The 26960-nt window shown below is 36.7% G+C and overlaps 1 protein-coding gene across 3 annotated transcripts in view; it reads left to right on the top strand.

The window, feature by feature from the left end:
• Nucleotides 1-26960, top strand: part of Chchd3 (coiled-coil-helix-coiled-coil-helix domain containing 3) — a 267688-nt gene that overhangs the window by 44757 nt on the left and 195971 nt on the right. For all 3 annotated transcript variants that reach the window (XM_040291411.2, XM_021730373.3, XM_005331087.4), the window contains exon 3: nt 12626-12707. In XM_040291411.2, coding sequence (XP_040147345.2) covers nt 12626-12707 — 82 coding nt within the window. The remainder of the gene's footprint in view (nt 1-12625; nt 12708-26960) is intronic.

Here is a 26960-nt window from a genome sequence, read left to right as displayed (position 1 = left end):
AAAAAGACAGAAAAGACAGTTTGATGATTAGCAGAGTAATTTTGGATCCCCCAAGGAAATTCAAAATGGTCTTTATAAGTGGACTGGGCAAATATGTTTTTTGGTGAGCATGGAGATGAGCACCTAAAGGCAAACATTGTGTTGGGGAGGAGAGGTTAGTGTCATCTCTAAATTTTTATCTGTGTTTAAAAAAAAAAAAACCTGTAATAATATTAGTGAATTATTTGTTGGTTATCAGTGGCTTTGAAAATAATAAGTGATATAAATCCCCCTCCCTTTTTTTAGGGTGAATATTTTAGCTTAGCTAAATGGATAGTACTCTGTGGTGGGGTAGTACAGCCCAACTTTGGAAATTACTGCATGCTTTAGGCACTTTGGAAATCTGTGGGGGAGGTGCTGGTGCTCACAGGTCCAGTCAGGCATCCAGATGCCCACAGTGTTTAGGGCAGTTCTGCACCTCAAAGGATTGTCCTGTGCCCTCAACTTCTGATTGTCCTGTCAGAAATTTGAGCAGTTACAAACCTGTTTACCTGGCCTAGAACTTAGTTGATTTAAATATAAGCCCAAAGTATGTTTTGCATGGTTTTAAAATATACTGAATTTTCTAGAAATGCAATTAACTCTGTAGCAGTAGCTACAGCTTTTGCATTTGTGGTGATTTACACAGAAACTCAATATTCAGGCTGTTTTATTGCATCTTCTAGAGTAGTTATGGTTGAGCATTTACATAGTAAAATGCCATTATTTTGTTATAAATCAGCTTCCTTTATTTCTTTTTAAATATAATACTTGGGGCATTATATTGATTAAAAATTTTGTTAGATTATTATCTGTTTCATTTCAGGACAGTAATTGTAAAATATTTGCTGTTATAAAGCAGAACTGGGGGCTAGTTCTGAGGTAGAGTGCTTGCCCAGCATGTTGAGCCCTGGGTTTGTTCTTCAGCACTGCAAACAAAACAACAGCAACAATCACAAGAGCAGAGCCCCAGCTGAGAAGGGTGAGAACCACTGGTCTTTTTTCACTGCTATTTTATGTGGTCCTTGGAATTCTACAGAATTGATACCCACCTTACAAAATGGAGTACGTTACAAAAATGAAGGGCTTCTTAAGGAGAAATCCCACCCCTATATAACATTGGTATTAAGGAGATTCTGTATCATTTTGAATATGATCATAAGGTTTTTTTTTTTCCTGTGATCTCTGTGCAGTCTTACTTTATGGTGGAGAATTTATTTTACTTTTAGAAAAAAATGTAAGTGTATCCTTGCATTTAAACAAAAGACAACACCATGCTTTGGTCTTAAAATCTTTGTGTGTGCAGCCTTGTATTTTAAAAGTGGTAAAATCAGCTGTGACCAGCTAAGTCACAGAGCTTCCACAAAGCTTCGCAGAGAATTATTTTTGTTTTATTAGAGATTATAACTACTTATGATACATTGAAATGGTGTTTTCTGAACATTAAGTGGAGATTTGTTACTTTAGATGAAGGAAAAAATAACAGAGCCATAGGTATTATAGTCTGACTTCAAAAGAGGCTGATCTAATTATCACAATGTGAATTAAATAAAAAACAAAGCCCAGGATATTGCACTATAGCTTAATGAAAAATATTATACCAATATGTATAATGCTGTCTCGGCATTTTAATATATTTGAGCTATCATAAATAAAATATGAATTAGGCATGGGTATAAAATCTGAATTGCTTTTAAAAAACTTCCCAGGAGAAGCCATTGTTCTGCAGTGGTTAGCCAGTATGTTAAATAGGTCCTTTTGGCATCTCACCCTTAAAGGGCTCTCTGTGCAGCCACTGACACCCCCAGGTCTGGGATCCTCCCAGTATTTCCATTGTCCAACAGTGGTCCATATCTAGACATAGGACTCACGTTTTCTTCCTTTTTAAAAAGGGTTGTTATTGAGTCACACATTTTATTTTCATTCATAAGAATGAAAAGAAACTGTGGTACATATACACAATGGAATATTATTCAGCATTAAAAGAGAAAAAAATCATGGCAATTGTGGGTAAATGGATGGAGTTGGAGAATATTATGCTAAGGTAAGTAAGCCAATCCCAAAAAACCAAAGGTCGAATGTTTTCTCTGATATGAAGATGCTGATCCATATGGGGATGGTGGGGGGTGGAGGGAACATGAGAGGAATGGAGGAACTTTAGATAGGACAAAGGGGAGGGAGGGGTAGGGAGGGGGAAGGGGAGTAGGAAAGACAGCGGAATGAAATGGACACATTATTCCCAAGTACATGTATGAAGACATGAATGGTGTGACTCCACTTTGTGTATAACCAGAGACAGGAAAAATTGTGCTCTATATGTGTACTGTGAATTGAAATGCATTCTGCTGTCATTCATAACAAATTAGAATAAATAAATAAATTAAAGAATGAAGTGTGGAGATTGGTTTAGTTGGATTTCCTAAGGCTGTAGAAAGTTAGGTGGATTAGAAGATAGATTTCATTTTCAGACTTTTGAGTCTTTAAGCTTTCCTTGCACGTTGATTGTATCTAAAGATAAATTGAAAGTCTTCTTTACAAAATAGTATCAGAGCTTAAAGAACTAAGTAGTATATTAGTTGAAATCAGGAATTTTATTAGTATGTAATATATTTGAAGATTAAATATATATATATTTGATCATATACATATGACTAAAACACAGACTAGTTCATAACAATAGAGAGAAGATGATTTATGAATTAAGAATCAGAATGATATTTGTGGTTCTATTTACCAAAACAAATTATTTAGGTAAGGGCATTAGTGTTGTTTGAAGCCTTTTTTTTTTTAGCATGTGAACTGGGCTTGTCTACTCTGTTTTAATGTTATGAAATATTCTTAAAAAAGATGCTGTGAAACCTGTATTAAGATGGTCATTAGGAAAATGTACTAGAGAATAATATATAAAGATTAATTGCTTTAAGTTACTGTGTGTAGCCTGCTCTTTATGAGTAATATATACATTATATTCTCTAAATTTCTTTGGAGAAATAATAACTAGCATCCATCTGTATCTTATAATTTAGTGATTATTGATCATGACTGCTTTCAAACATGCACAGATTTCTACTATTTGTGAAAATCTTCTTTTATTTATAATTTTTACCACTTCCTGTCTCAGTTTTAAGACCTATAATTGCTGCCTTCCACCAATCTCCTCCCACTGATGGCTGATGCTCACACAATCTGATTTCCATGCGCTCTGTGGAATGGCAGGTAATTGTAACCCATATTGCCAGTTCTTCCTCCTGTGCCCAGGGTAGACACTAATTCCCCCAACCTGGAGTTGTCCTCAGAGTCCTTCTACACACAGCACCCCAGGCAGCTCCTGCCAACTGATCAGAATTGGCACCTGAGATAAAATCTATTTAGCATTTCTACATGTGCTACCTTGGTTCATTTCTTAACTATATTTCTTCTTTGTACCTAATGATTTTTTTTTTTTTTTAAACTCCCCTTCTTCATCTGATGAATTTTTAAGGCCTATTCCTCGGGCTTTTACCCTTTTTCCTTTGCACACTTTTTTTTTTTTTTTTTTTTCCTGGTCGAATTTACTGAGCTCAGATCTGTAACAGTCATTCCTAAATCAGCATTTCCAGCCAAGTCTCAAATCAAATCTGAGTTTTCAGGATCAAATATCTAATTGCGTACAATTCCATGTGGTGGTTCTACCATTACCTTCAGTTGAGCATGTCTGAAACTGAGCTCATTATCTTTCTTCCCCAAATAGCCTCTCCTTCTTTACTTAATTGACCATCATGGGTATTAATTTTCTGGCATCTGGATGCACCTTTGACATCTTTCTCTTTCATCTCTTAGTCTCAGATGATCGGTTTTTCCCAGTGATCTGTCTTGTACCTCAGACTCCACCTTCATGGCCAGTCTCCTACTCCAGGTCATCATCACCATTTGCCAGTGGCTCTCAAACTTCAGTGTGCAGCAAGATCACCTGGAGCACTTATTAACACACCTTGTTGGGCCCCTTCCCCAGAGTTTTTGATTTGGCGGTTCTGTAACAAGTTCCCGGGAGGTGCTGCTGCTTTGAGGGGAGGGCAGGTTTACACTCAGATCACCACTCATTGCCTTGTGTTTTCCCTCCCTGGTCTGTCTGCAAACATGTACCAAATTACATTTCCCATAACACCTTATTTTGCTACATTTTTTTTAGGTTTGTAACTGTCTGCGATGCCCTGTTTCTTAAACATTTCTTTTTAAAATTCCTGCCTAGTTTCTAAAGCTCCCTACCGTTTAGCACTATTTACCCTTCTGTTTTTACTTCTTATAATCAAATCTTTTTCCTTTCCATCTGTTTAATTTAGGTCATCGCTCAAGTCCTAACTCTTTAACTATAGTTGACCTTGGTGACTTTCCTTGATACTAAACACAATTTAGGAACACAATTTTACTGATTCAGATACATTATTATATCCTTAATGGCAGGAACCATTTTATATGTCTTCATCTCTCATAAAGCCTAGTGTAGGATTAGATCAGCAAGAATTTGTTACCTGGTGAATTGATTGCTTTCTTTAGTTTGGAGGAGGCTTTTTGATTTTGGGGGAAAAAGTTAAAAAGAAAAATAACTTCATATGGTAGATGAGAGAACAGAAAATGGAGCTTAAACATTCAGACTGCTACTCTGTGGCCAGTGGGGTATGTGACTGGTGAATGCCCAGCCCTCTCCTTCATGAGCAACATGCTGTTGGTAGTGGTGGCTTCAGATTCTTTGTACAGGAGGGTTAGAAGCAGAAACCTGGTGGTGGCAGCAGGGTTATTGGAGGCTGGAGAGCTGGGATTTGTCTGGAGGGTTCTTTTCTGAGTAGCAGTCAGTCTTTATATTTTACAGTGTGTATATGTTTCTTCTAAATCTTCCCTAAGCTGTCCCCAAAGTAGGTGTGACTTATTTTACTAATGACTGATGCTTGACTCCACAAATTAAACAATTAACAAGTTTTTGTTGAACACCTGCACATATTTACCTAGCAAAGCCTGCATTTGTTTTTCCTTTTCCTTTGTAAAGCCTAGAGGCTGGTTTTGGTGGTTTGCAGGGTGGGTACCTGAGAGACAATTTCTGTAAATGAATAAATTGTCACTCCAAGCAAACAACTGACAATATATGTTTCCTGTGATAAACTGTAGTTTTCCTTTACCTTCTTCATTCCAGAGGCCTTTTTAGGGCCAGTGAAGGCTCAAGGCTGAATCCAATCCATCAGTCTCCCATTTAAAACAGAAGGGAAGGGATATTGGGAATTTGCTGGTTTGGACCCTGATTTTACATATGAGACAGTCTTGGCCTAAAGCAATGAAGTGTTTTGAACAAAATTACAAAAATGAATTGTGGCCCTGCCAAGAGCAGACCGAATCCCCTTCATTTCCATGTGATCCTCTCTGCATTTCTTGACTCCTTCAGATCGAACCTTTAACTATTTTAATTAAATGGAAACAAGTTTTTGGTGTTTTTTTTGTACTTCATTTGGGATTGGAGAGTTAATGCTGTTTAATTTATAGTTTTATCCCCAGTGAACAAAATATATCCATTTCTGAAACAAACAAAAAATTAAGCTATGCATCAAAAAGCAATATCCAGAGGTAATTATTATTTTTTAATTTAAATTATAGATCTTATTTTCCTAGAGGCTTTGTGAGATCTTGCAACTATTATTCAGGATATTAAGACATGAAATACTAGATAGATCTGATTCTCAATTCTGGTTTTACGAATTGTCTACTTAAAAACGTGAAAACTGTAGAATATGAGTTACGAGCTTGTCTCTGGCTGTACAGCTTCTGTAGCCCAGTATTGATGTTTGTTTTCACATAGAATGGAACATGGAACCGGTTTCTATGAGTGCTTACTGTGAAGCAAACAATAAAATGGACATTATTTGCATATTATGCCATTCAAATTAGAAATTTACAAAGGTATATAAATCCTGATGGAGCAATAATACTACAAAATAAACCATTAACTTGATGCTGTTAATGTTTAGGTTGCCAAACTCTTTGTAACACTGTTCCTTCTGACACAATATTGATGATTATGAATGTGCAGTTAAGAATTTTCATTCTACCATCTTCATTAACTTTAATGTGTAAGTAGCCACAGTTACCCTGCCAGGTATGACAGATGGCAGTGTTTTGAAGGCGGCCTTTAGGTACATTCTCCTTACAGGTTAGTGAAGGTAACTGTCAGCCCAATGTACTTATATTCTGTGTGTGTGTGTGTGTGTGTGTGTGTGTGTGTGTGTGTGTGTGAGAGAGAGAGAGAGAGAGAGAGAGAGAGAGAGAGAGAGAGAGAGAGAGAGAGAGAATATGAGAATATCAGGTTTATTTGTTGAAAATTAGATTGTGCCACAAATGGCAAACCATTTATTTCTCACCCCTGAGATTTATCCTAGTCATGTTTTGACTCTCCTCCCAATCAAACCCTATCTCTTTTAGAAGGTAAGGAGTAGGACAAGATTTATTCAGCACATGCAGTGTCATTTAGTTCTAATATACTGTGTATTGTATTTCATTGATTGCATGGGATGCTTTCATTAGTATTTGTTGACAACACATTTTCTTTTCCTATTAATGAATTTATTGAAATTATAGATTAATGGGGATTTCTATGGTGCTGAAAATTTAATTTGGATGTATCTTATGCTCTAAGCTTTGGCTCAACTATCTCAATCCTGTGAGAGTCAGAATCACTGTCTAAAAATCTGATATTATGAGCTGGGCATTGTGGCACAGGCCTGTAATCCCAGTGGCTCTAGAGGCTGACATAGGAAAACCATGAGTTCAAAGCCAGCCTTAGCAAAAGCAGGGTGCTAAGCAATTCAGTGAGACTCTGTTTCTAAATAAAATGCAAAATAGGGCTGGGGAATCTGGCTCAGTGATGTAGGGCCCCTGAGTTCAATCTCTAGTACCAAATAAATAAATAAAATATGATATTATGCAATCTCATATATTTATTTTCTTCTCATAGTAGATCTTTACCCTTTAGTGTTTGTAAGCTAGCACAGGAAATAATAGGCTTTACATAATTTCAATGGTATGTATCGGCACATAGTAAAACCAAAATGAGAAATGCAGTTAAGGAAAAATCCCAAAGAATCTGATATTGTTTTAAAGTAGGAAGCCATAATTTTTATTAAGCAGTTTATAGAGATTATTTAAGAAACACTATAATTAGGGAGGGAATTAATGTGAAAGGATTATTCAAATAAAATGGAGGAAAGGAAAATCATACATGGGATAAGTTGCAAAGGAAATTGGTTGGTCTGTCCCTTGAGGTCTGGGGAGTTCACGTAAGAAGTCCTAAATCATGGTTGATTTCCAGTCTTCAATTTTTCCCCCCATAGGTGGTGAGGTTATAAAGTCCTTTTTTCTTTTGGAGTCATTTCTGTTCACCTTTCAGGGATCTGTCTTAAATGCATTTTAGTGTCTGTCCCCACTCCCGCTTGTTAGTTTGCTAGAGAAAACAGAAATTTGGCTGCACGTCATGTAAGAGAAGAGGTGTGCTGTATGTGTGCAACACTTTCTCTGAAGAATACGATATTCAGTTCCTAAGAATACTCAGAATCAAGCATAATTTAGAAATCTTTAAGTTTTTCGTTTGGTCCCAACCCCAAATTTATAGCTTAGTAATTAGATTACTAAGAGAGTTAAAAGATTCCTAGGCTATCAGTAAAGACAATTCTTTGGACTAGCAACAAAATTTGTTAGAAATCATCAGCTGCTTTTAATCATTCAAGTATTTATAATTTATAACAACAGTTTCACATAAAGGGTTTAGGGCCATACTTCCTATAACCAAGCAACTGTAGTGTTTGACCGTTTCTCATGTTTTATGGTCAGTGTCAAAACACCAGTGTTTGTGTTCATTAAGATACATTTGCTATTGAGAAAGAAATTAAAATGATTTCTGAGAAGATTTAAGAAGTGCAGGGTCAAGGATGAGAAGAAAACATTCTCTTGCCTTAACACATTTTAAGGGGAATGTATGTATGTAAAAGCCATGAAACCATACTTACTGAACTTGAAATCATTTTGCAAATTTCCACGACAAGTCTGATTTATATGGCTTGAACATTTTGCTTTTACTCTTTTTCTCCTTCACAAACTTTGCCAGCTCCTAAAGATCTGCTTGGAGACTCACTGTGCTAATAGGCAAAGTTGGCCTTTCCTGTGCTTCCCTTAAAGTAGTCCATCCTGAAACACTGACCTTTTAGTTTAATAACAGTTTTATTTGAGAAAATGTTCAGATCCTAAGAGCTGAAGAGTGTTTTCAGAAAGGCCACTTTAAATACTGGTCTCCAAATGGTGTATCTTTTCCCCTTATGCACTTTGGATCTGACCTATCCAAAGAAATATATTTTTGCTTTCTGTATTCTATTGATTTAAAAACAAATAACATGAAGCTTAAATTTGCTAAAAACTCATTACCACCCTGGTTTATTTTCCCATCTGTGCTTTGATTTGCTATTTTAGATTTTAAACTTTTTATCCTAGGTCATATTTTTCTTTTGTTATCATAAATTCTTGATTGTAGCTAAGGCAATTACATTTTTGAATTTGACCCTGGACTTGAGACCAAAAAGTTGTGAATTTTTTTTCTTCTTTTCTGTAAGTAGTGAGGGCCTTAGAAAGACAGCTGTGCTTGGGTCCCTTTACATACCAGAAGTGATGTCACCTAGCTGGTCACTGAGCGTGTCTTCAGCAGCCCTGGAGTTTTGCCCGTTCAGTTGCTGGTCCTTTCTTGTCCCCACTTCCCTCCCTGTCTCATAGCCTCATCTGTCTTTTCCTCACCCTACAGCAGGCGGTGGGGCTGATAACGAACGGCTGACCGAAGGGTGCAGGGAAAGAAACATCTACCTTTTAAGCTGAATTTCCGTGTGCCCACACCACTGCCTCTGAAGGGCCTCGCCCATTTGGCTTCATGCCCATCCACCAAAGGTGGCCTCCTTGTTCTACCAGTTGATCACATCAGAGTACAAAGCTCACTGCTCATTTTGGATTTTCCTCTATAGGTAGCCCCTATGTCACAGGCATAATATGCACTATGAAAAGATGACATTGTGCTAAGTGAAATAGGTTAGATGCAGAAAACCAAATCCTGCATGATCTCGCTTATACATGGACATAGAGAATAAATGGAGAAGAGGACAATGGTTGCCAGAGGCTGTGGATGGAGTGGGGAATAGGGAGATGTTGGTGAAAGCACATTAACTTGACATTATAAGGTAGGTTCTGGTGATATAGAACTTAAAGCAGAGTGACTTTATAATATTGTATCATTTACTTGAAATTTGACAAGAAAGTGGATTTTGGGTGTCCTCACTCCATATACACACAGATGATGAATATGTGTGGTAGTTGATATGTTAGTTTGATTATAGTAATTATAGCATAATTTGTATTTAAGTGAAATAATCACATTGTACATCTTGAATATATACAATTTTTTGTCAGTTATATCAATAAAGTTGGAAAGAAACTTTAAACAACAAAAAGATAATGTGAGACTTTCAGCTCATTTTCAAAGCTGATCTGTTAACTATACTTAAGAGTTGGTAGACTGAAGTCTCACAGAAGCCTAGTTTTAATTGACAAATTAAATTTTGCTTGAGAATCTGGTTGAGTTTTGCTTGAGAAAACTTTTGGTGTTGTAATTGGAACTAATCTAGGAGAAGCAGCATGATTTTAGATAGGTAGGTCTACAGTGTGTTGATCCTAATTAGCATGCTTAACTTCAGAGTGTAGATAGGTAGGACTAATTAGATTAATATTTATTTCAATATTTTCTTCTTATGGAGTTGCTGTCTGCGTACAATTTGAAAAGTTAGCATCACATTGTTTTGCTCATTTCTGAGAGGTAGATGGAAATGTGGAAATCATCACCTTGCAAAGTGCGTAGTCTAGAACTTCGTAGCCCACAGGTACACCTAACCTAGGGTGAGTATCCAAAAGTCAAAAGTTGAATATATTTACCCAAAGTCTGGCTGGTAGAAAACCAAACTATTTAGATTCTTTGGCAAGCTATTATGCTGGCAATTTCTCAGCAATTATTTGTATTGTTTTAAAACATTTAATTGTGGAAAAACTTAAGATTTTCCTGAATACTTACAGAATTTTCTGTCCAATTGTTTCTCTAGTTTTTGTGTGACCATTTCAAAGTAGAAACCTTAAGATTCTTCTGTTTGGATTTTGGCAAACGAAATGCTCACCACATATTTAACCTTATGTGCCTGATTTCTTTTGGTTAGCATAATGTTTTTAAGATTTATCCATGTCATAGCATGTATCAGTACTTCATTTCCTTTTTATGGCCTATTAGTATACTGTGAGAGCACCTTCCTGTATCCATTCATTAGCTGACGGGCATTTGGTTGTCTCCACTTTGGGGATTCGTGAATAATACTGCTATCAATATTCCTGAACAAGTTCTTGTGTAGACATGTGGTTTCAATTCTCTTGAATATTTACCTTACCTGAGAGTGGAATCACGGGGTCTAAGGTTATTCCATTTTGCAGTTTTAGAAATGCCAAACTGTTTCCCAGGAGCTGTGCCATTTTATACTCCTGGCGGCTATGGATGAGGGTTCTAGTTTCTCCATCCTCACTGACACTTGTTATTGTGTATCATTTTGATGATATAAGTTTTGAAATGGTGTGTCATTTTGTGTGTGTGTGTGTGTGTGTGTGTGTGTCTTAGAAAGGTTTTAAATTTAAAAAAAATTAAATATACTTTTTTAGTTGTAGATGGACACAATTCCTTTATATTATTTATTTATTTGTATGTGGTGCTGGGGATTGAACTCAGAGCCTTGCACATGTAGGCCAGCACTCTGCCACTGAGCCACAACCCCAGCCCTAGGGAGGTTTTAATTTTATTTAAGGTTTTTAAAGCTATGTCAGTGAGGTTTTGATGTGCCTGGTGAGAAATGCTATTGAGCAGCTTTTATGTGCTCATTGGCCATTCTTACATCTCTTCTTTTGGGAAATGCCTGTTTATGTCCTTTGCCCATTTTTAATTGGGGTGTCTTTTTATTGTTCAGGGGTAAGAATTCTTTGTATATTGTACTATGCGTACTCTAGAAGAGTTCTCTTGTCAGAGACACTGTTCTGTGGGTTCTGTTTTCACCATTATCCTTTTCTTCTTCTTTTGTCTGAGGGCTTGAACCCAGGGGCACTTAACTGAGTCATATCCTCAGCCCTTTTTATTTGTTACTTTGAGACAGGGCCTTAGTACGTTGATTAGGGCCTCGATAAGTTGCTGAGGCTGGCCTCGAACTTGCCGTCTCCTATCTCAGCTTCCTGAGCTGCTGGCATTACAGGCGTGCACCATCCTGCCCCTCTTTATTTTCATCATCTTGATGGTGATCCAGCAACACTATGCTTTGTTGTTTTCTGATAGTCCACCACTGAGAGAAAACATCCTTATTGCATTCATATATATTTTTGCTACTATTCAAGGTTAGCCAAGTATTTAAGGATTTTGCATATCCTATTAAGTTTTTGCATATGCTCTTAGGAAAGGCACATAGAATGTCTAGTTCATCACGTAATGTATTCAGAGAGAAGAGACAGTTCTGTCTCGTTTTCCATCTAATAGGTCCAACCATTTGAAATAATGCTTGGTTTCTGTGTGTATTCCTAGATTCTCCTAAATGGTTCTGGTACTCTTTTGCTCATATTTTAGGCAGCAAGTTTCTAATGAAGAAGAGATACTATTTGCATATTTCCCAAGGCTCATGAGGAAGTATGTAAAACTTGTCCATTTTATTTACCATCATAGTTGTAAGAATCTTTACAAAACATATCACATATCAAACATAGTCTTCGAATTGCAAAGGCCAGATGTTTCAAATCAAGTCACCAGGTATTTAGGAAAGCTCCAGCTGTGTCCTCAGCAGTGTTCTGTGTCTCCCTCCAGATGTTCGCTCTTGAATTCGAATGACATGTATTCCAGAAAACATGATTTCCAGATTTTTTAAAAATATTTTTTTAGTTATACATAGGCATAATATCTTTATTTTTTTTCTTTATTTTTACGTGGTGATGAGACTCGAACCCAGTGCCTCACATGTGCGAGGTAAGCGCTCTGCCGCTGAGCCACAACCCCAGCCCTGTTTCCAAATTTTCATAAATCACAAATGTCTTTTTTTATAAATCATGAAAAAAGAATGTAAATACAATGATCTCCTCATTGTAGTAAATGACTTTCTTAAATAAATTCAGTTATTGAAGTGAGAAGATTTTGGTATCCTTTCTTCTCTGAAGTACATTACAGCTTGGCCTCCATTAACACACAATTGTTAGACTTTAATGGTGGGACATCATTTTTAAAAATTTGTACCTAGTGGATCAGTCCCCAGTGGGCAGTAAGCAGCTCCTTGAGTTTATTATGCATTTTGGCAGGTGTGGAAATTTCTGGGTCACCAGGAGACTCTTGTTAAATTACTCTTGAAGTGTAGTGCTTGGGAGGTTTCAAGGAGACACCGACCACGTGGCAGAACTTGTGCACTTAGATCCTTCTCATCTTGGTGTTCCTGAGGGTTTTCTTTCCTTTGTTTTTAGGAAGTCACTTATTTTATCTCCTGCTCTTTGTTGATTCTAGTTTCTGATGAAGAACTAAAAAGAAGGGTCGCTGAGGAGTTGGCATTGGAGCAAGCCAAGAAGGAATCTGAAAGCCAGAAGCGGTGAGTCTCACGTTATTGCAGAGAGATGCTGATGGACTGGCTGTATGCATCATACATTTTTAGAGAAAAATGATTGTAATAAGACATATCATTAGCTTATGACTGTACTTGAGAATGTGCTACATGTATGAAATTGGCTACTTTTTGGTTTTGGATTGTGCTTATTAGTTCTATGTTACCTATTTCCAAACTTAATTATAAATTATCATTGTATCTCTTAATAGTTCTTAGTTACATGAACAGTGAACCTTGTTTTCTCAATATATGAGAATAATTTTGAGGATTCCCCAGGAGTTTCTAAATCTATTAATGAATGTATTTAAAGATTGAAAATTAAATGCCTGCTATTCTGCTATTATGTATTCAAGTAAATAATATTGTAGTTAATGATGAGTAGCATATGTCATACATAGTACCCCATTAACAAAGAGCACCAATTAGTAATAGGCTCACTTAAAAAATTAAGATTTTGGGCTGGGGATGTGGCTCAAGCGGTAGCGTGCTCGCCTGGCATGTGTGTGGCCCGGATTTGATCCTCAGCACCACATACAAACAAAGATATTGTGTCCGCCAAAAACTAAAAAATAAATAAATATTAAGAATTCTCTCTCTCTCTCTCTTTAAAAAAAATTAAGATGTTATATACATTTGTAATGTTGGAAATCAAAATTTTCTATAATTCCTTCTTGTGGTGATAAACTCACATTTTATTCATTTTATTACTCTAGATTTTTTCTATTACATGCTTCTGTTTTATAGTTGAATTATTAATGGTATTATGAATAGTAACTAAAAGACTTCTGTAGTAATAAAAATGGCATGGTATTGGCACCAAAATAGACTTGTAGACCAATGGTACAGAATAGAGGACACAGAGACAAACCTACATAAATATGGTTATGTCATACTAGAAAAGTTGACAAAAACATTCACTGGAGAAAAGATAGCCTATTCAATAAATGGTGCTGGCAAAACTGGAAATTTATATATAGCAAAATGAAATTAAATCTCTCTCATCCTGCACAAAAATCAACTCAAAGTGGATCAAAGACTTTGGCACTAGAACAGAGACCCTGCACCTATATAGAAGAAAAAATAGGCCCAAATCTTCACCACGAGCGATGGCCTAGGATCTGACTTCCTTAATAAGACTCCTAAAGTATAAGAAGTAAAACCAAGAATCAACAAATGGGATGGATTCTAATTAAAAAGCTTCTTTTCAGTAAAGGAAACAATAAAGTGAGGAGAGAGCCTATAGATTGGGAGAAAATCTTTACCTCATGTACCTCCAATAAAGCATTAATCTCTAGGATATATAAAGAACTCAAAAAACTTCACACCAAAAAACCCAATCAATAAATGGTCTAAGGAACTGAACAGACACTTCACAGAAGAAGAAATACAATTGATCAACAAATGTATGAAAAAGTGTTCAACATCTCTAGCAATTAGAGAAATGCAAATCAAAACTACTGTAAGATTTCATCTCATTCCTGTCAGAATGGCAATCATCAAGAATACAGTCAACAATAAATATTGACAAGGATGTGGGGGAAAAGGTACCTTTATACATGGCTGGTGGAATTGCAAATTGGAGCAGTCAATATGGAAAGCAGTATGCAGATTCCTCAGAAAACTTGGAATGGAGCCACTATTTGACCCAGCTAATCCACTCCTTGGTTTATACCGAAAGGACTTAAAATCAGCATACCATAGTGACGAAGCCACATCAATATTTATAGCAGCTCAATTCACAATACCTGGACCATGGAACCAACCTAGGTGTCCCTCAATAGATGAATGAATAAAGAAAATATAGTATATATGCACTCAATGGAATATTAGCTTTAAAGAAGAGTGAAATTATGGCATTTGCAAGTAAATGGTTGGAATTGGAGAATATCATGCTAAATGAAATAAGCTAATCCCACAAAACCAAAGGGTGAATGTTTTCTCTAATATGCGGATGCTAATTCATAATAAGGTGGGGGACACTAGGGAAGAATAGAGTTAGCTTAGATTAGGTAGAAGGAAGGGACTGGAGGGGATGTGGGGAGAGGAAAGATAGTAGAATGAAACAGACATTATTACTGTCTGTATACATGTGACTACATGACCAATATGATTCTGCAACATGTATACTCAGAAAAATGAGAAATTATATCCTATCTATGTATGACATATCAAAGTACATAAATGCATTCTACTGTCATGTAGAACTAATTAAAACAAATAAAAAATTTAAAAAAATAAAAAAAGAATGCTCATTAAAGTATTTTTGTAATAGTAGAAAATTTGAAGCAATGCAAAAACCATCCTGTGGGGCTGGACGATGAGCTATGGTTCGTGCTTACAGTGGAATACTAGTCAGTCAAGTAGATCCTTATGTGCTGATTAAAAAAGACGGGGAAGAGCTACAAACTGAAAAAAAGCAGCGTGCAAAACATAACAGATTATTTTTCTTTTTTCTTATTTGGCAAAAAGTACTACTTTTTAAAGACTTAAAGGATATACTTATTCATAAAAATGTGTGAGTACATTTTAATCCAAATAGAGTCAAGTACTTCCCATCTGTGCTATTTCTGACATTTGCATATAGCACAGAGCATTATGTGGTCTTGTGAATGTATTTCTTCTGTGAGCACCAAACACATGCCTGCCTCTGAGTTGATGCTGTTTTGTTTTGAACTGTGCAACTATTTTGTTTGTGAGAATTAATGTAAAGAATCTTTGAATTGGATTGTCCTCACTAGCTATAGGACCTTCAACATTTGATATAACCTCTTTGGGCCTGAAGTCTTTCATCCCCATGATGAGGGGTTTGAAAAATGTTCTCTAATATGTTTTCTCTCTTGACAAACGGCTAAGCATGCCTACAATTTGCACAAACATATGGAACAGAATGAGTTGTAGATTAAGACCACCATTTTGTCAGGAAGTAGAAAAGGCTTATGGCTTAGGGTTTAAAAAATCAAGATGTAATTAGCACTGCCAAAAGGGTCTGTATATATTTCAGTAGATTCCCATGTAGCACTTTGTAATTATTTAATTGGGTTAGTTTGATGGAGTATATAATTAGATAGTGAAGTTTAAATATTAAAAAAAATTTAAATCACTTTCATTAAGAAGCAAAGAAAATCAATAAGTTCTGGTAGCATTTCTTGTCTTTGAATTTTTAGTATTTTTAATTGAATTTTATTTTAATAAGGATTTTTTTTGGGGTTAGTCTTGGGGTTACACTGCTTAATTCTACAACACATAGGTTTGTCTTTTGTTGTTGTTGTTGTTCTGTTGTTTTTTTTGTTTTGTTCCCCCCACTCACCATATGCTGTAGGCTTTTTGTTACATTAACCTTCACTGTGATGCGTCTGTGTTTTTCCCTCCCTCGCTCTTCAACTCCTGTTCACTCTGCCTAGGTCCATGAAAGGGAAAGGGCAGATGAGACGAATAAGAGGTGCCAGTGAGAGCCAATTTCATATCTCACGTGGAAGGGGCTGGCAGCCTACCTACAACCTGGACAAATGACTATTGATAAAGAATTTATTTTCTGTCACCTTTAAGGAGAACAGAGGGTGGTACTGCCTTTATATTATTTCTTCTTAGTTTTTTAAAATGTTTTGTTTGAAGCTTCCTTCAAGAAAACTTCCAGCTGTCAAATCTTGACAAAAAGCATGTGTTCATCTATATGATAGTTCTTAGAAGAATCAATAGCTTTCTTTTTATTTTTTCCCTACCAAAGAAGAAACTTTAAAAAAAACATTAAGAAAGTTTTCTGTTCAGTCTTTTAAATGCAACTTTTTGGAGTGGCAGAGCATTTATACATTATTGTGTCTGTTGCTTAAATTTGAATAAAGCCTTGTAAGCAGTTTTGGAAGATGGTTCTCGTGCTGTAGTGCTGTCACGCATATATGCCCACATTTTGTCTTTTCACCTCAAATGCACAGAGAATTGTCAACTGTGTTCTCCAACATGTAGGATCTAAACTTAGGCACATACCCATGCCGGTCTCAGATAAACCTGTTTGAAAAGGACTTTTAATTACAGAACACTTTAATTTCATTTAAAACTAGAGATGAACACAAGGAATTGACATAACGCATCACACACGGTTTTAGTTTTACAACCTTGTTGCATGTACATCCCTACTCACTCTCCCAGGTGGTGAGTGTGAGAAGCAGTACAGTTTTAACAGGCTGGTGAGCTTTGTGGCAGGGAGAAATCCTGAAATGTCTTCTATCAGGATAGCTTAAATAAGGACCTTGTTCCAGTTAGATTTCTTTGATGGAAAGACTGCAACTTAACTCTGGTTAACTTATGAAGCAAGGGAATTTTTAGAGGCATATTGGACAGTTCTAAAAAATCAAAAGGAAGACCAGAGAACCATTAGCTAGGGAAGAGCTGGATACTACTAAAACTACACAGTGGGAAGTAATTCCTCCAAAGGAGACCAGGAGGAGGGCTCTGTAACAAAGGGGAATGGATGGTGGGTGGCTGAATTTCATTGAACTGAAGATGCTATCGATTTTAAGATGTACCACTAAGAAAAAAATTTCTGCAAATTATAACGCAATAGTTTGTCTCCTAGAGTTTCCTTTTTGAAACAGCTCGTTAAGACTTATTTTGGATTTTTAAAAACATATGTCCATTTGTGTATTCATGAAAAGGAAAGAGCAAGCAAAATAAATTGGCGAAGGTGGTGATTCTCAATTGGGGGAGATTTTGGTCTCCAGGGGACATTTTGACAATATTTGGAGGCATTTTTGACTGTCATATTTGTCAAACGTTATTGGCATCTAGTGGATGGAAGCCAGGGATGCTGTTAACCATCCTATAATTCACAGGACAGGCTCCCTGATCCCTCCCTGTACAACAAAAAAGAATGATCTGGCTTAAAATGTCAGTTGTGGCAATAGCAGGAAACCCAAGCTTCAATTATTCTTCAGACCTTGTTCACATTGGGTTTTATTCCTCTGAATCACTTTTGGACTCAGGGTGTCGATGTTCTTATTTTTCCACACAATATCATATTCTGTGCCATTAAAACCTTGGCGACACCATATTGCTTAAATGAGATTGCTCCACTGTTGTTCCTGGGATTTTTCCAAGCTGCTGACACCAGTTCTGCAAATTTTGATGCTTACATGCAAGCTCTGACAACTGCGTCAGGGCTGCCGCCTGGCAGACAACAATCGTGAGTTGCTTTCAAGCGTGTGAAAACGTGCAAAAGATAGCAATCTAGAATTGGCGAAATATAATCTGTACCAGCGCCAGGCCACAGCCCTTCAGATTGGGAGGACTTCTTGAGAGCCTTTCTTGCCTCATCTTCCACCTGGTACAGAAGCCCTTTTAGCATCTCTGACAGGTAGCACCACACACATTTAGGTTCTGTTCAGAATCACTTAAAGCAAAGATATTTTAATTATGGCCTAAAATTTGTCCCAACTCCTTTTAGGCACCACTCGCTTAAAGTCTAATATGGATGTGGCATCGTCAGACTTACCCCAGAGTTTTCTTACTAGAACCACAGTGACAGCACAGCTATTTATGAGAACTAAGACCATATGTCTGTTGTGTTCTCCTTCATTGTATTGTAGGTTTATTCTTGCTTATGGAAATCTTCAGCGATTTGCTTATGTAACAAAATCATGCCGACCAAATTGCCCATATATATGGGTCCACCCACTAAAATTGTTAAGTCTAATTTTGGAATCATAGTTTTGCTTATTGTGTTAGTCAGCTTTTTATCACTGTGAGCAATACCTGAGGAAAATAAGGAAAGAAGTAATTATTTTGGCTCACAGTTTCAGAGGCTTCATTCTTGGCCCCCTGGCTCCATTGCTTTTAGATCTGTATTGAGGCAGAAAAATCATGGCAGAGGGTGTGGCAGAGGAAAGCTGTTTATGTCATGGCAGCCAGGAAGGGGGGGTAGAGGACAAAATATAGTCCCCAAAGGCATGTCTGCAAGCACCCACTTTCTTCAACCAGGTCCCACCTTCCAAAGACCTGACCACCTCCCATTCATCTGTCAGTGGATATATCCACTGATGTGGTCAGAACCCTCGTGATTCGATCACTTTCCCAAGCTCCAGCTCTGAATATTGGTGCATTGGGTTGAGCTATCAACACATATATCTTTGGGGAACACTTCATATCCAAACCATAATACTTATTGGAATATCTAATGGACAGAATAATTGTTCTGCATACTGAGAATTCAAATGCCCATGCCAGCCATTTGATTTGCCGTGATAGTCTATATTGTATGTTTGCATTATAGCTGACCATAGTGTTGGACCTTCAGCAGGTCAAAATAGCAAGGGCATACTATGCTACACTTTGAGTGTAGACTTTCAAAATGTGATGTACTCTTCCCCCTTGTCTTGCTTCCGAAAGTCAGTCTCTGACAGCAAGAAAAATGTGCCTCCTCATGACCTTTGACCTTTGAATTTCACCTGTTTAACTGTAAAGGCATATGAAAGTATTTCAGTTTTAGTGACCTTTCTTCAAGAAACGAGAAGAAAGGAAATAGCTGCTTGATGTTGTAACTGGCTGTCCATCAGCCAGGATTACTTGCTTGCTATTTTTAAATGGATATCAGTTGAGATTTTCCTTCACTTTTAATTATTTGGAAAATTACATTAGATTTGTGAGTCTTAAAATAATTGAGCTTATTAAATGGTTTAATAAATCAGTCATAAATTTTATCAGCTATCTGGTTCAGAGTACAGCATGGCCCGGCCCATTTAGTTTTCCATTGATAGCAGTATGGATGTCATCAAATAAGGACTTAAAATGTATTCATACTTTTTAGTTTCTCATAATAATGCTGCAATTCTTAGGGATTGTACCTTTAGCTTAAATCCATTCTGCTTAATAATTTATCTTGATTTCAATATTAGATATTTTCAGCCTTTGGAGGATAAGGCTAAGATGGGGATGAGGACAGAGTTTGCCAGTGACAAGGAGGGCTTTGTGAGTCAATGTCATGTTTAAAATATTTAAGGTGAGAAAGCACATTTTTTTGCATGGTGCTTTTACAGAGAGGTCAAAATAGCAAGGACATACTACTATGCTACACTTTGAGTATAGACTTTCAAAATATGGTGTACTCTTCCCCTTTGTCTTGCCTCCAAAGTCAGTTTCTGATAGCAAGAAAAATGTGCCTCCTCATGACCTTTGAAAAATAGCTGTTCTACTGAATGAATCACTAGGACTGGAAAATCTTGACCACAGACTTTTTTTTCTAGTAAGTGCCATGCTATGGTTTGGACGTGGTTTGTTCCCAAAGGATTCATGTGTTAGAGACTTGGTTTCCATGTGGTAATGTGGAAGGTAATGGAATCTTCCAAAGCTGGAATCTCGTGGGAAGTCACTGGGGGTACTGCTCTTACAGTAGCTCTTGTGGGACCCTTGAGTTCTTGCTAGAGCAAGTTGTCACAAGAGTGAGACAGATGCCTGCGTCACTGTCTGCCTTCCTGTCTGGCGATGTGATGTCTCTCTCTCTCTCTCACACATACTCTTGCTGTGATGCCATCTGCTTAAAATCTTTACCAGAGCTGAGTTAATGCTGGTGCTATGCCCTTGAATCTCCTGAACTATGAGCTAAATAAACCTTTTTCTTTATAAAGTTAGCCTACCTTAGGTGTTTTGTTTTAGTAATGAAAAATAGACTAATGCACACAATTTTATATTGTAGAAGTGTATGTCTATGTTCTACATTATATTAAAATAAGAGCACAAAAAAATTAAATCATGCCTTTGAAATTAGGCACTAACCAAAGATTATAGATACCTGTCTTATGAATCTTATCTTTGTCTTAATTTTGTGTTGAACACTGTTTTCCTGTCATAGACACAAATCATACAGTTGTTATAAAAATTACATAACTTTAACCTACATGTACTTTCTGAATATATAATAATTTAAGGAAAATACAACTTGAAGGGAACAAGTATCTTTGATAACTAATAAATATCAAGGCTCATTGTAAAAACATAGTTTTGAAATGACCTTAAGAAATCAATCTCTACTGATTATGGATCATATGGCAACAGATTAAGTACAGAATCTGATAATAAGAATCCAATAGACTTCCATTAGGAGATACATATGAAAGATATTTTTAATTTTTAAAAAATTTCATCTCATGACTTCTTTTGGAAATACATTTTTCATGTGAATGTGTAATGTAGTTTTACATGATGTAATGGATATTTTATTATAGGCTTTAAAGGAATTAAAATAATAAATACAAAAAGCAGTCACTACTGATACGAACACATAAATAAATTTTACTTCTAATTTAAAGATACTTGCAAGGAAGTGAATAACAAAAATTTGAGTTGCAACTCTTCATTGATGCACACCCAATGTCCGAGTGTGGCCTGCACCACCCTGCTGTGATGAGGACGTTTGTCCTTCCAGTGTCTGGCTTCATTGTAGGCAGTGGGCAACATTTCTTGGTATTAACTCCAAAAATTCTTCTGTAGGTTACCCTTAAGAAATCCCTCTGGTGTATGATAGCCCACTGTTTTATTTATTTCTATTTCTTTTTAACTCTATTTGTTTCTCTGTTTTTGTTTGCCATGCTTTCCACATTGCTGTTGTGTGGTACCCATGCTTTATAAAATTTCATTCTACTTTCAAGTAGTTAAAGACTTAGTCATTCTGAATGTAATAGGAAGATGACATCCCAGCCACTCAGTGTTTTTCACTGGAAGATGATTGGAAGTGCTGTTTATGTACGAGGTTTGGAATCCTGTGCCATCTGCTACTTTCATCTTTTTTCTTCAAGTGGCATTTCTCTATTTTTAATAGAGACAACTGCTTTTCTATAACCAACAATTATAGAAGGTTGGATTATCTAAGTCTGTGTTTTATTCATATCTTTTTAGTTCTTTTTCCAAATCCAATTTCTTTCCTATTGATGCTCTGCTGTTGTAGAATCCTGCTCTGAATCCTATTTGAGAAGCTATTTTTACATGGCAAGAATTTCCAACTTGGAAAACCAAAGTCAATCAAGCATGCCATAGAAATCTGTAACTTTTTTACTAGGTATAATAACAGCAGTGATGTTCAACCACTTCTTGTTCAAATGTTTCTTTTGACAGTAATTATAGTGTTTTCTTTCATGAAGCATAGTGTTTGAAGCAATTTGTGCCCAAGTTGGTTTTTGCATTTGGAAGTCTTTAGGAATTGATTTCTCAGTGTTCTATTGTTGTAATAGTTCTTGTTGAAGTTTCTTCATTACCTGGAACAATTTAAGTTTTATTATTATTATTTTTTTTTGGTCACGAGAGGGAGTTGTAATGGATTCCATAAATTGTTTATTACTCCTTACATATTCCATTAATGTGTATTGTTGGTGACCGAGGTAGACAGAACCAGATCAGATCTGGATTGCCCCATGGTCTCATTTTGTCTGAGGTCATAGAGTCCTGTTGTCTCTTGTCATTATGTAAACATTTATTCAAAGGAAATCCAACATGGAACCCCAAATAACATTGCTCTAAGAACCTGCTAATTATAGCCAAGACTGTGGACCTAGAGTTCTGTCAGTCCTTTTGCCCTATTTTTCTTTGAGAATCTATGTTTAAAGTTTAAGTTTTTTGCTGGTCTTGGAGAAACCTTGAAACAGGATCATTTGGTCTCAGATTTGGGCATTTCATGGAAGAGGACTGGTACTCTACTCCAAATTGCATTTGTTGGGTAGACTTAATTCTGTTTCATTTTAGAAGTTGAGGGGGCAGTGGCCTGATGTTCATTTCCTAAAGTCTGGAAGTCTGTTTATGGGCAGTAGTCCCTATAGGCTGGACCGGGCCTGGCTGAACTCAGTCCTGGGCCTTCTGGTGGCCATCTGCTGGTCCTGCTGGTAATGCTGTGATAGGAAGAATATAAAACATGTGAGGCCCTTTTATAGGGTTCACTCTGGAAATGCTGGAGAAATATAGTATTCCCCTTTCTTCTCTGTTAACTTTAATAGCTTTGCCACTTGGTCTTTGAGTTGAAAAGTAGAGGCAACATAGTTGGAAATCAAATGTTAATTTTCTCTCAGAGTTATAATTTCTGAACACTGGAATATTTCCTGTTTAAGTATTAACCCTCTTTCTCCTTCTTTTCCTGGTTGGAGAAGACTGTTAAAAGAAGAGTAACTTATTTCTGTTAAACATTTTAGTGAGTGAACCCATATTCTCTTGCATCTCATTCTTATCTAGAAGCAGATATATTTTGTTTTTGTTAAAAATTTCCTCACAGTTTATAGATGGCATACACATTGAATATACACAGTGGAGTCATATATTACCATATATCTGCTATGAAAACCATTTTAGAGTAGAGAGCATATGCCCAATGAATATAAGAAAAATAACAAAAATGGATATTGTTTTCTTCTAATTTCATGTGCTGACAGTGTTTTAAGCATTTTTTTATGTTTAAACCCATCCTCCTAGCACCCTTATGGGTAGGTATTTCCATTATCTCTGCTTTATAAAGGAGGACACAGGGCAAGTCATTTTCCCAGGGCCATATCTAGTAAGTTGTTGTTCAGAGATGTGAACCCATGTCTTGTACAGTTTTTGCACTTAAACATCCTGTGGTCCTAACTTCTGTGTACAGGGAATGTCTTCTTTAAAGTTTTCCATTTACTATATGGAAAAGAGTAATAAGCATTTATTTGGATCTTTTTCTTCTAAACCAGTAGTAAATAAAGGTCTCTTAAAAATGGTCTCTGTTGTGTGCTATTGGGTATTAGACTTGGACAGCTATTCTCTGTGACATTCTTAAAACCTCCTTTATCCTAGGACCAAACTCTTTGAGAATCTGTGTTTAAAGTTTAAGTTTTAAAGTATAAAGTATGACTTCCTTTTCAAACCTTGTTTATGTGTACAGCTTTAGTGAATGTGGCAATTGAATTTCTTGTTAGTTCAGTTCTTGTTAGCTTGAGGCTGGGACAATTTCTTAACAGTGTAGTGGAGAATACGTGGAAGCAGATGGTTCCCTGCACTGGGAACTTTAGAGATGAGTATCTTCTTCTGGTCAGTGAGGTACACTTGTGTCCACTGCAATCTGCTGAGTTCAATGGCGCAACCTGGGTACTGTCCACAGTGGAGGAGTTTGTCGACCTCCCTCCAGGAGTCAGGAAGCAGTAAAGAGTGCAACATTTACTTTGATAAGTGGTTGTGGAGTGGAAATAATTTTGCACTTCTCCATTTATTGTCTTTCTTAGACTTCTTTTTTCTCTCTCTCTCTTTTTTTTTAAAAAAAAAGAGAGAGAGAGAAAAAAGACATTGTTTTGTATTGGTTGTATTGCTTGATGTATTGGGTTTTTGGCTTATAGTGTTTGTTATAACTAATTATAAGAGAAAAAAGACATTGTTTTGTATTGGTTGTATTGCTTGATGTATTGGGTTTTTGGCTTATAGTGTTTGTTATAACTAATTTATTTGCCTTTTGTACGATAGTCAGGTCATCACCTTTAGTCTCCATGCTTAGATGTTTTTATGATCTATTAAAAAATTACCTGGGGCTGGGGTGGTGGCTCAGAGGGAGAGCGCTTGCCTAGCATGTGTGAGGCACTGGTTCGATCCTCAGCACCACATAAATAAATTAATAAACAAAGATACTGTGTGTCCCTCTACAACTAAAATTTTGTATATAAAAAAAGTTAGTTGCTGGGACAATTTGCCTTTGAAACTAGAATATTGAGTTCCTCCAGTGACATATGTTCATGAGCATTGGAGCAATTTTTAAGTTGTATACTACTCACAGTTGCTTCCTTACATATAAACTAGCTAGCTCCTCTGGGCTTCATTCATTTCATTTGGAAGGTTTTCAATTTGCCCCATTCAGATGTTTTTAGTGTCAAGTATGAATTATAAAAATGGTAGTTAGCCACATAAATGTTTCAACTAATGAGTTAAATTCAGGTTTCATCATGGCTTCTCAGAGAATCTTGTAGAATTATTCTGTTTTGTGAGTGCTGATTATGTTAAAACAAAAAATCTTTCAAAAACCCATAAATCACAGTGTGTTCTGCTTCATGGTGGGATTGATGGATCAAACCAAATCATATCAAAACAGTACAAAAAAAATAGTCACTGACACCACTGATTTAATGTGAGAAATGTCTATTTATTAAAAAAATATTATACAACAGAATTTCAGCAACTCTTAATTCTAGGAAACCAGGTATGTTTGACTAAAAAAGGTCAATCTTCAAACTCCTAAAAACATGGATAACAGTGGTTTGAGGAAGACAGACCAAAGAAATATGTACCTCTTTACCCACCCACTCTCCTTTGTTCTTCTCTCCATAAAATCACTCACACATTCGTGTCCTAGGGGAAATGTATTCTTAGCATGTTATATATAGTTTTGAAAGCAAAGCGGGATGGAATAATGTTGTATAACCCGCTTTCTTCCCCTCAGTATATTCAGATCTCAAGTAGACTTTGGATTGGATAATCAACACCATTTAAGAAGGCTTTTCCTAGGAAAAGTAATGCTATTAATGGAAATATGTGATAATGCCTGATCGTATGTATTAGTCACAGCTCCCAGGTTTTGAGCACTTCCTTTGTCCAAGCACTTAGCACATATTGATCATTTCATTCCTGCTGCACTCCTATAAGGCAGGTTCTGACCTGCTGGTCTCCTCACTTTGTGGATGAAGCAGCTGAAACACAGAGAAGTTCCCTTGCTTCCAGTCACCCTGCCAGGAAGGGCAGGCGCTGGGATGAACCCAGGCTGCCTGGCCTCTAAGGCCATGTTAGACTGCGTCTCAGAAGCTAAGCCTTTTCTGTTCTAACAGCCACGTTTCTTATTATATGTCTGAATGCTCCATCTGAGTCTCCTTTGAAGCACTTTAGTGAAGGTTTACATTTTGGAGGTTTTTAGCACAGTCAGCTAGGCCTTGATTATGGAGCTCAATAAATAAGAAATTTAGTTTAAAAAGAAATTCACAAATGAAAGGACTTCTTTGGTGTTTTTGTTTTTTTTAATCCACATGACTATATATTGAAATAAAACTGTCAAAATACTGTCAAACAGTGGGTGAAGATTAATATTTCTGTAGATTTTGCTGTAATTTGTTGGAAATTGTGCGTTTCTTTATGAATATATCTGTCAACTGTGCAATTCAGTTTTTATAGAATTAAAGAAAAGAAGTCCAAACTATTTTCCAAGTGAGTTTCTGTTAACTTTCCTCAAACTATTGAAAATGTTAATATGTTAGTTTAACAAACAGGTGAAGGTAGCATCAGAAATTTGGTTACTGATTACTTTTTTTTAAAAAAATATTTTTTAGTTGTTGATGGACCGTTATTTTATTTATTTGTATGTGGTGCTGAGGATCAAACCCAGTGCCTCACACATGCTAGGCTAGTGCTCTTCCACTGAGTTACGTCTACCTTTGTGTCTCTACTTTCCCTGTTCCTTCCAATTAATTGGGCTTCAATGTCTATATTTAAAATACAAGTCCCTTTCCATTCCTACTTTAGTCTTAGTCTGTGGTTCTCAGCTGTGGGAGATTTTGCTCCTTTCACCCATGGGACATTTATTATGTCTAGAACATTCTGGATACCACTGGCATCTATCAGATCAGAGGCAGGCAGTGCTGCTAAATGTGCCCCAGGGCACAGGACAGCCTCTTTCAACGAAGACTCTTTCCATCCAAAATGTCCCTAGTGATGAAGTTGAGAAACCCTGATCTAAGCCATTGTCCTTCTCACTTGTACTATTACAGGGTCACCTGCAGGGAGCCACTCTTGTCTTAGATTCCATTTTCCACAAAGCAGTGTTAGCAGGCTTTCGAAATGTATTTTGACTCTTGCTGGTTTCCTTGCTTAAAACCTCCAACCGCTTTTTAATTATACTTAACATAATGTACAAGCCCTTTCTCTTGACTTTTGTCCTCTGCCTGCTTTCCTGCATTCACACACTTAGACCCCCCTCACCCTGTCATTGAGCACTTGGACCACACTGGCCACTAAACCTGCTGGTTCTAATAGCTCTTTATCTAGTCTACTCTCTCCCCCTATTTTGCATGGTTGGCTCCCTCTTGCTTTGCCTCTCAACCCCACAGAGAGGCTTGACCTGGTCACTTTGTGGAAAATAACTATACAATTCTCCGTTTTTCTCTCTTCTCACTTGAGCTGTCCTTTTTCTGCTTTTGTGTCTCTGCAACACTTTATCTGTTTCTTGTTTCTCCTCGACACTGGGTGTGTGAGCGCAAAACTCCATCAATTGAGAAG

The sequence above is a fragment of the Ictidomys tridecemlineatus genome, chromosome 2 (assembly GCF_052094955.1).
Source record: "Ictidomys tridecemlineatus isolate mIctTri1 chromosome 2, mIctTri1.hap1, whole genome shotgun sequence".
Lineage (NCBI taxonomy): Eukaryota > Metazoa > Chordata > Mammalia > Rodentia > Sciuridae > Ictidomys > Ictidomys tridecemlineatus.
The sequence above is the reverse complement of the archived record's forward strand: the minus strand, read 5'-3'. Positions and strand labels throughout refer to the sequence as shown.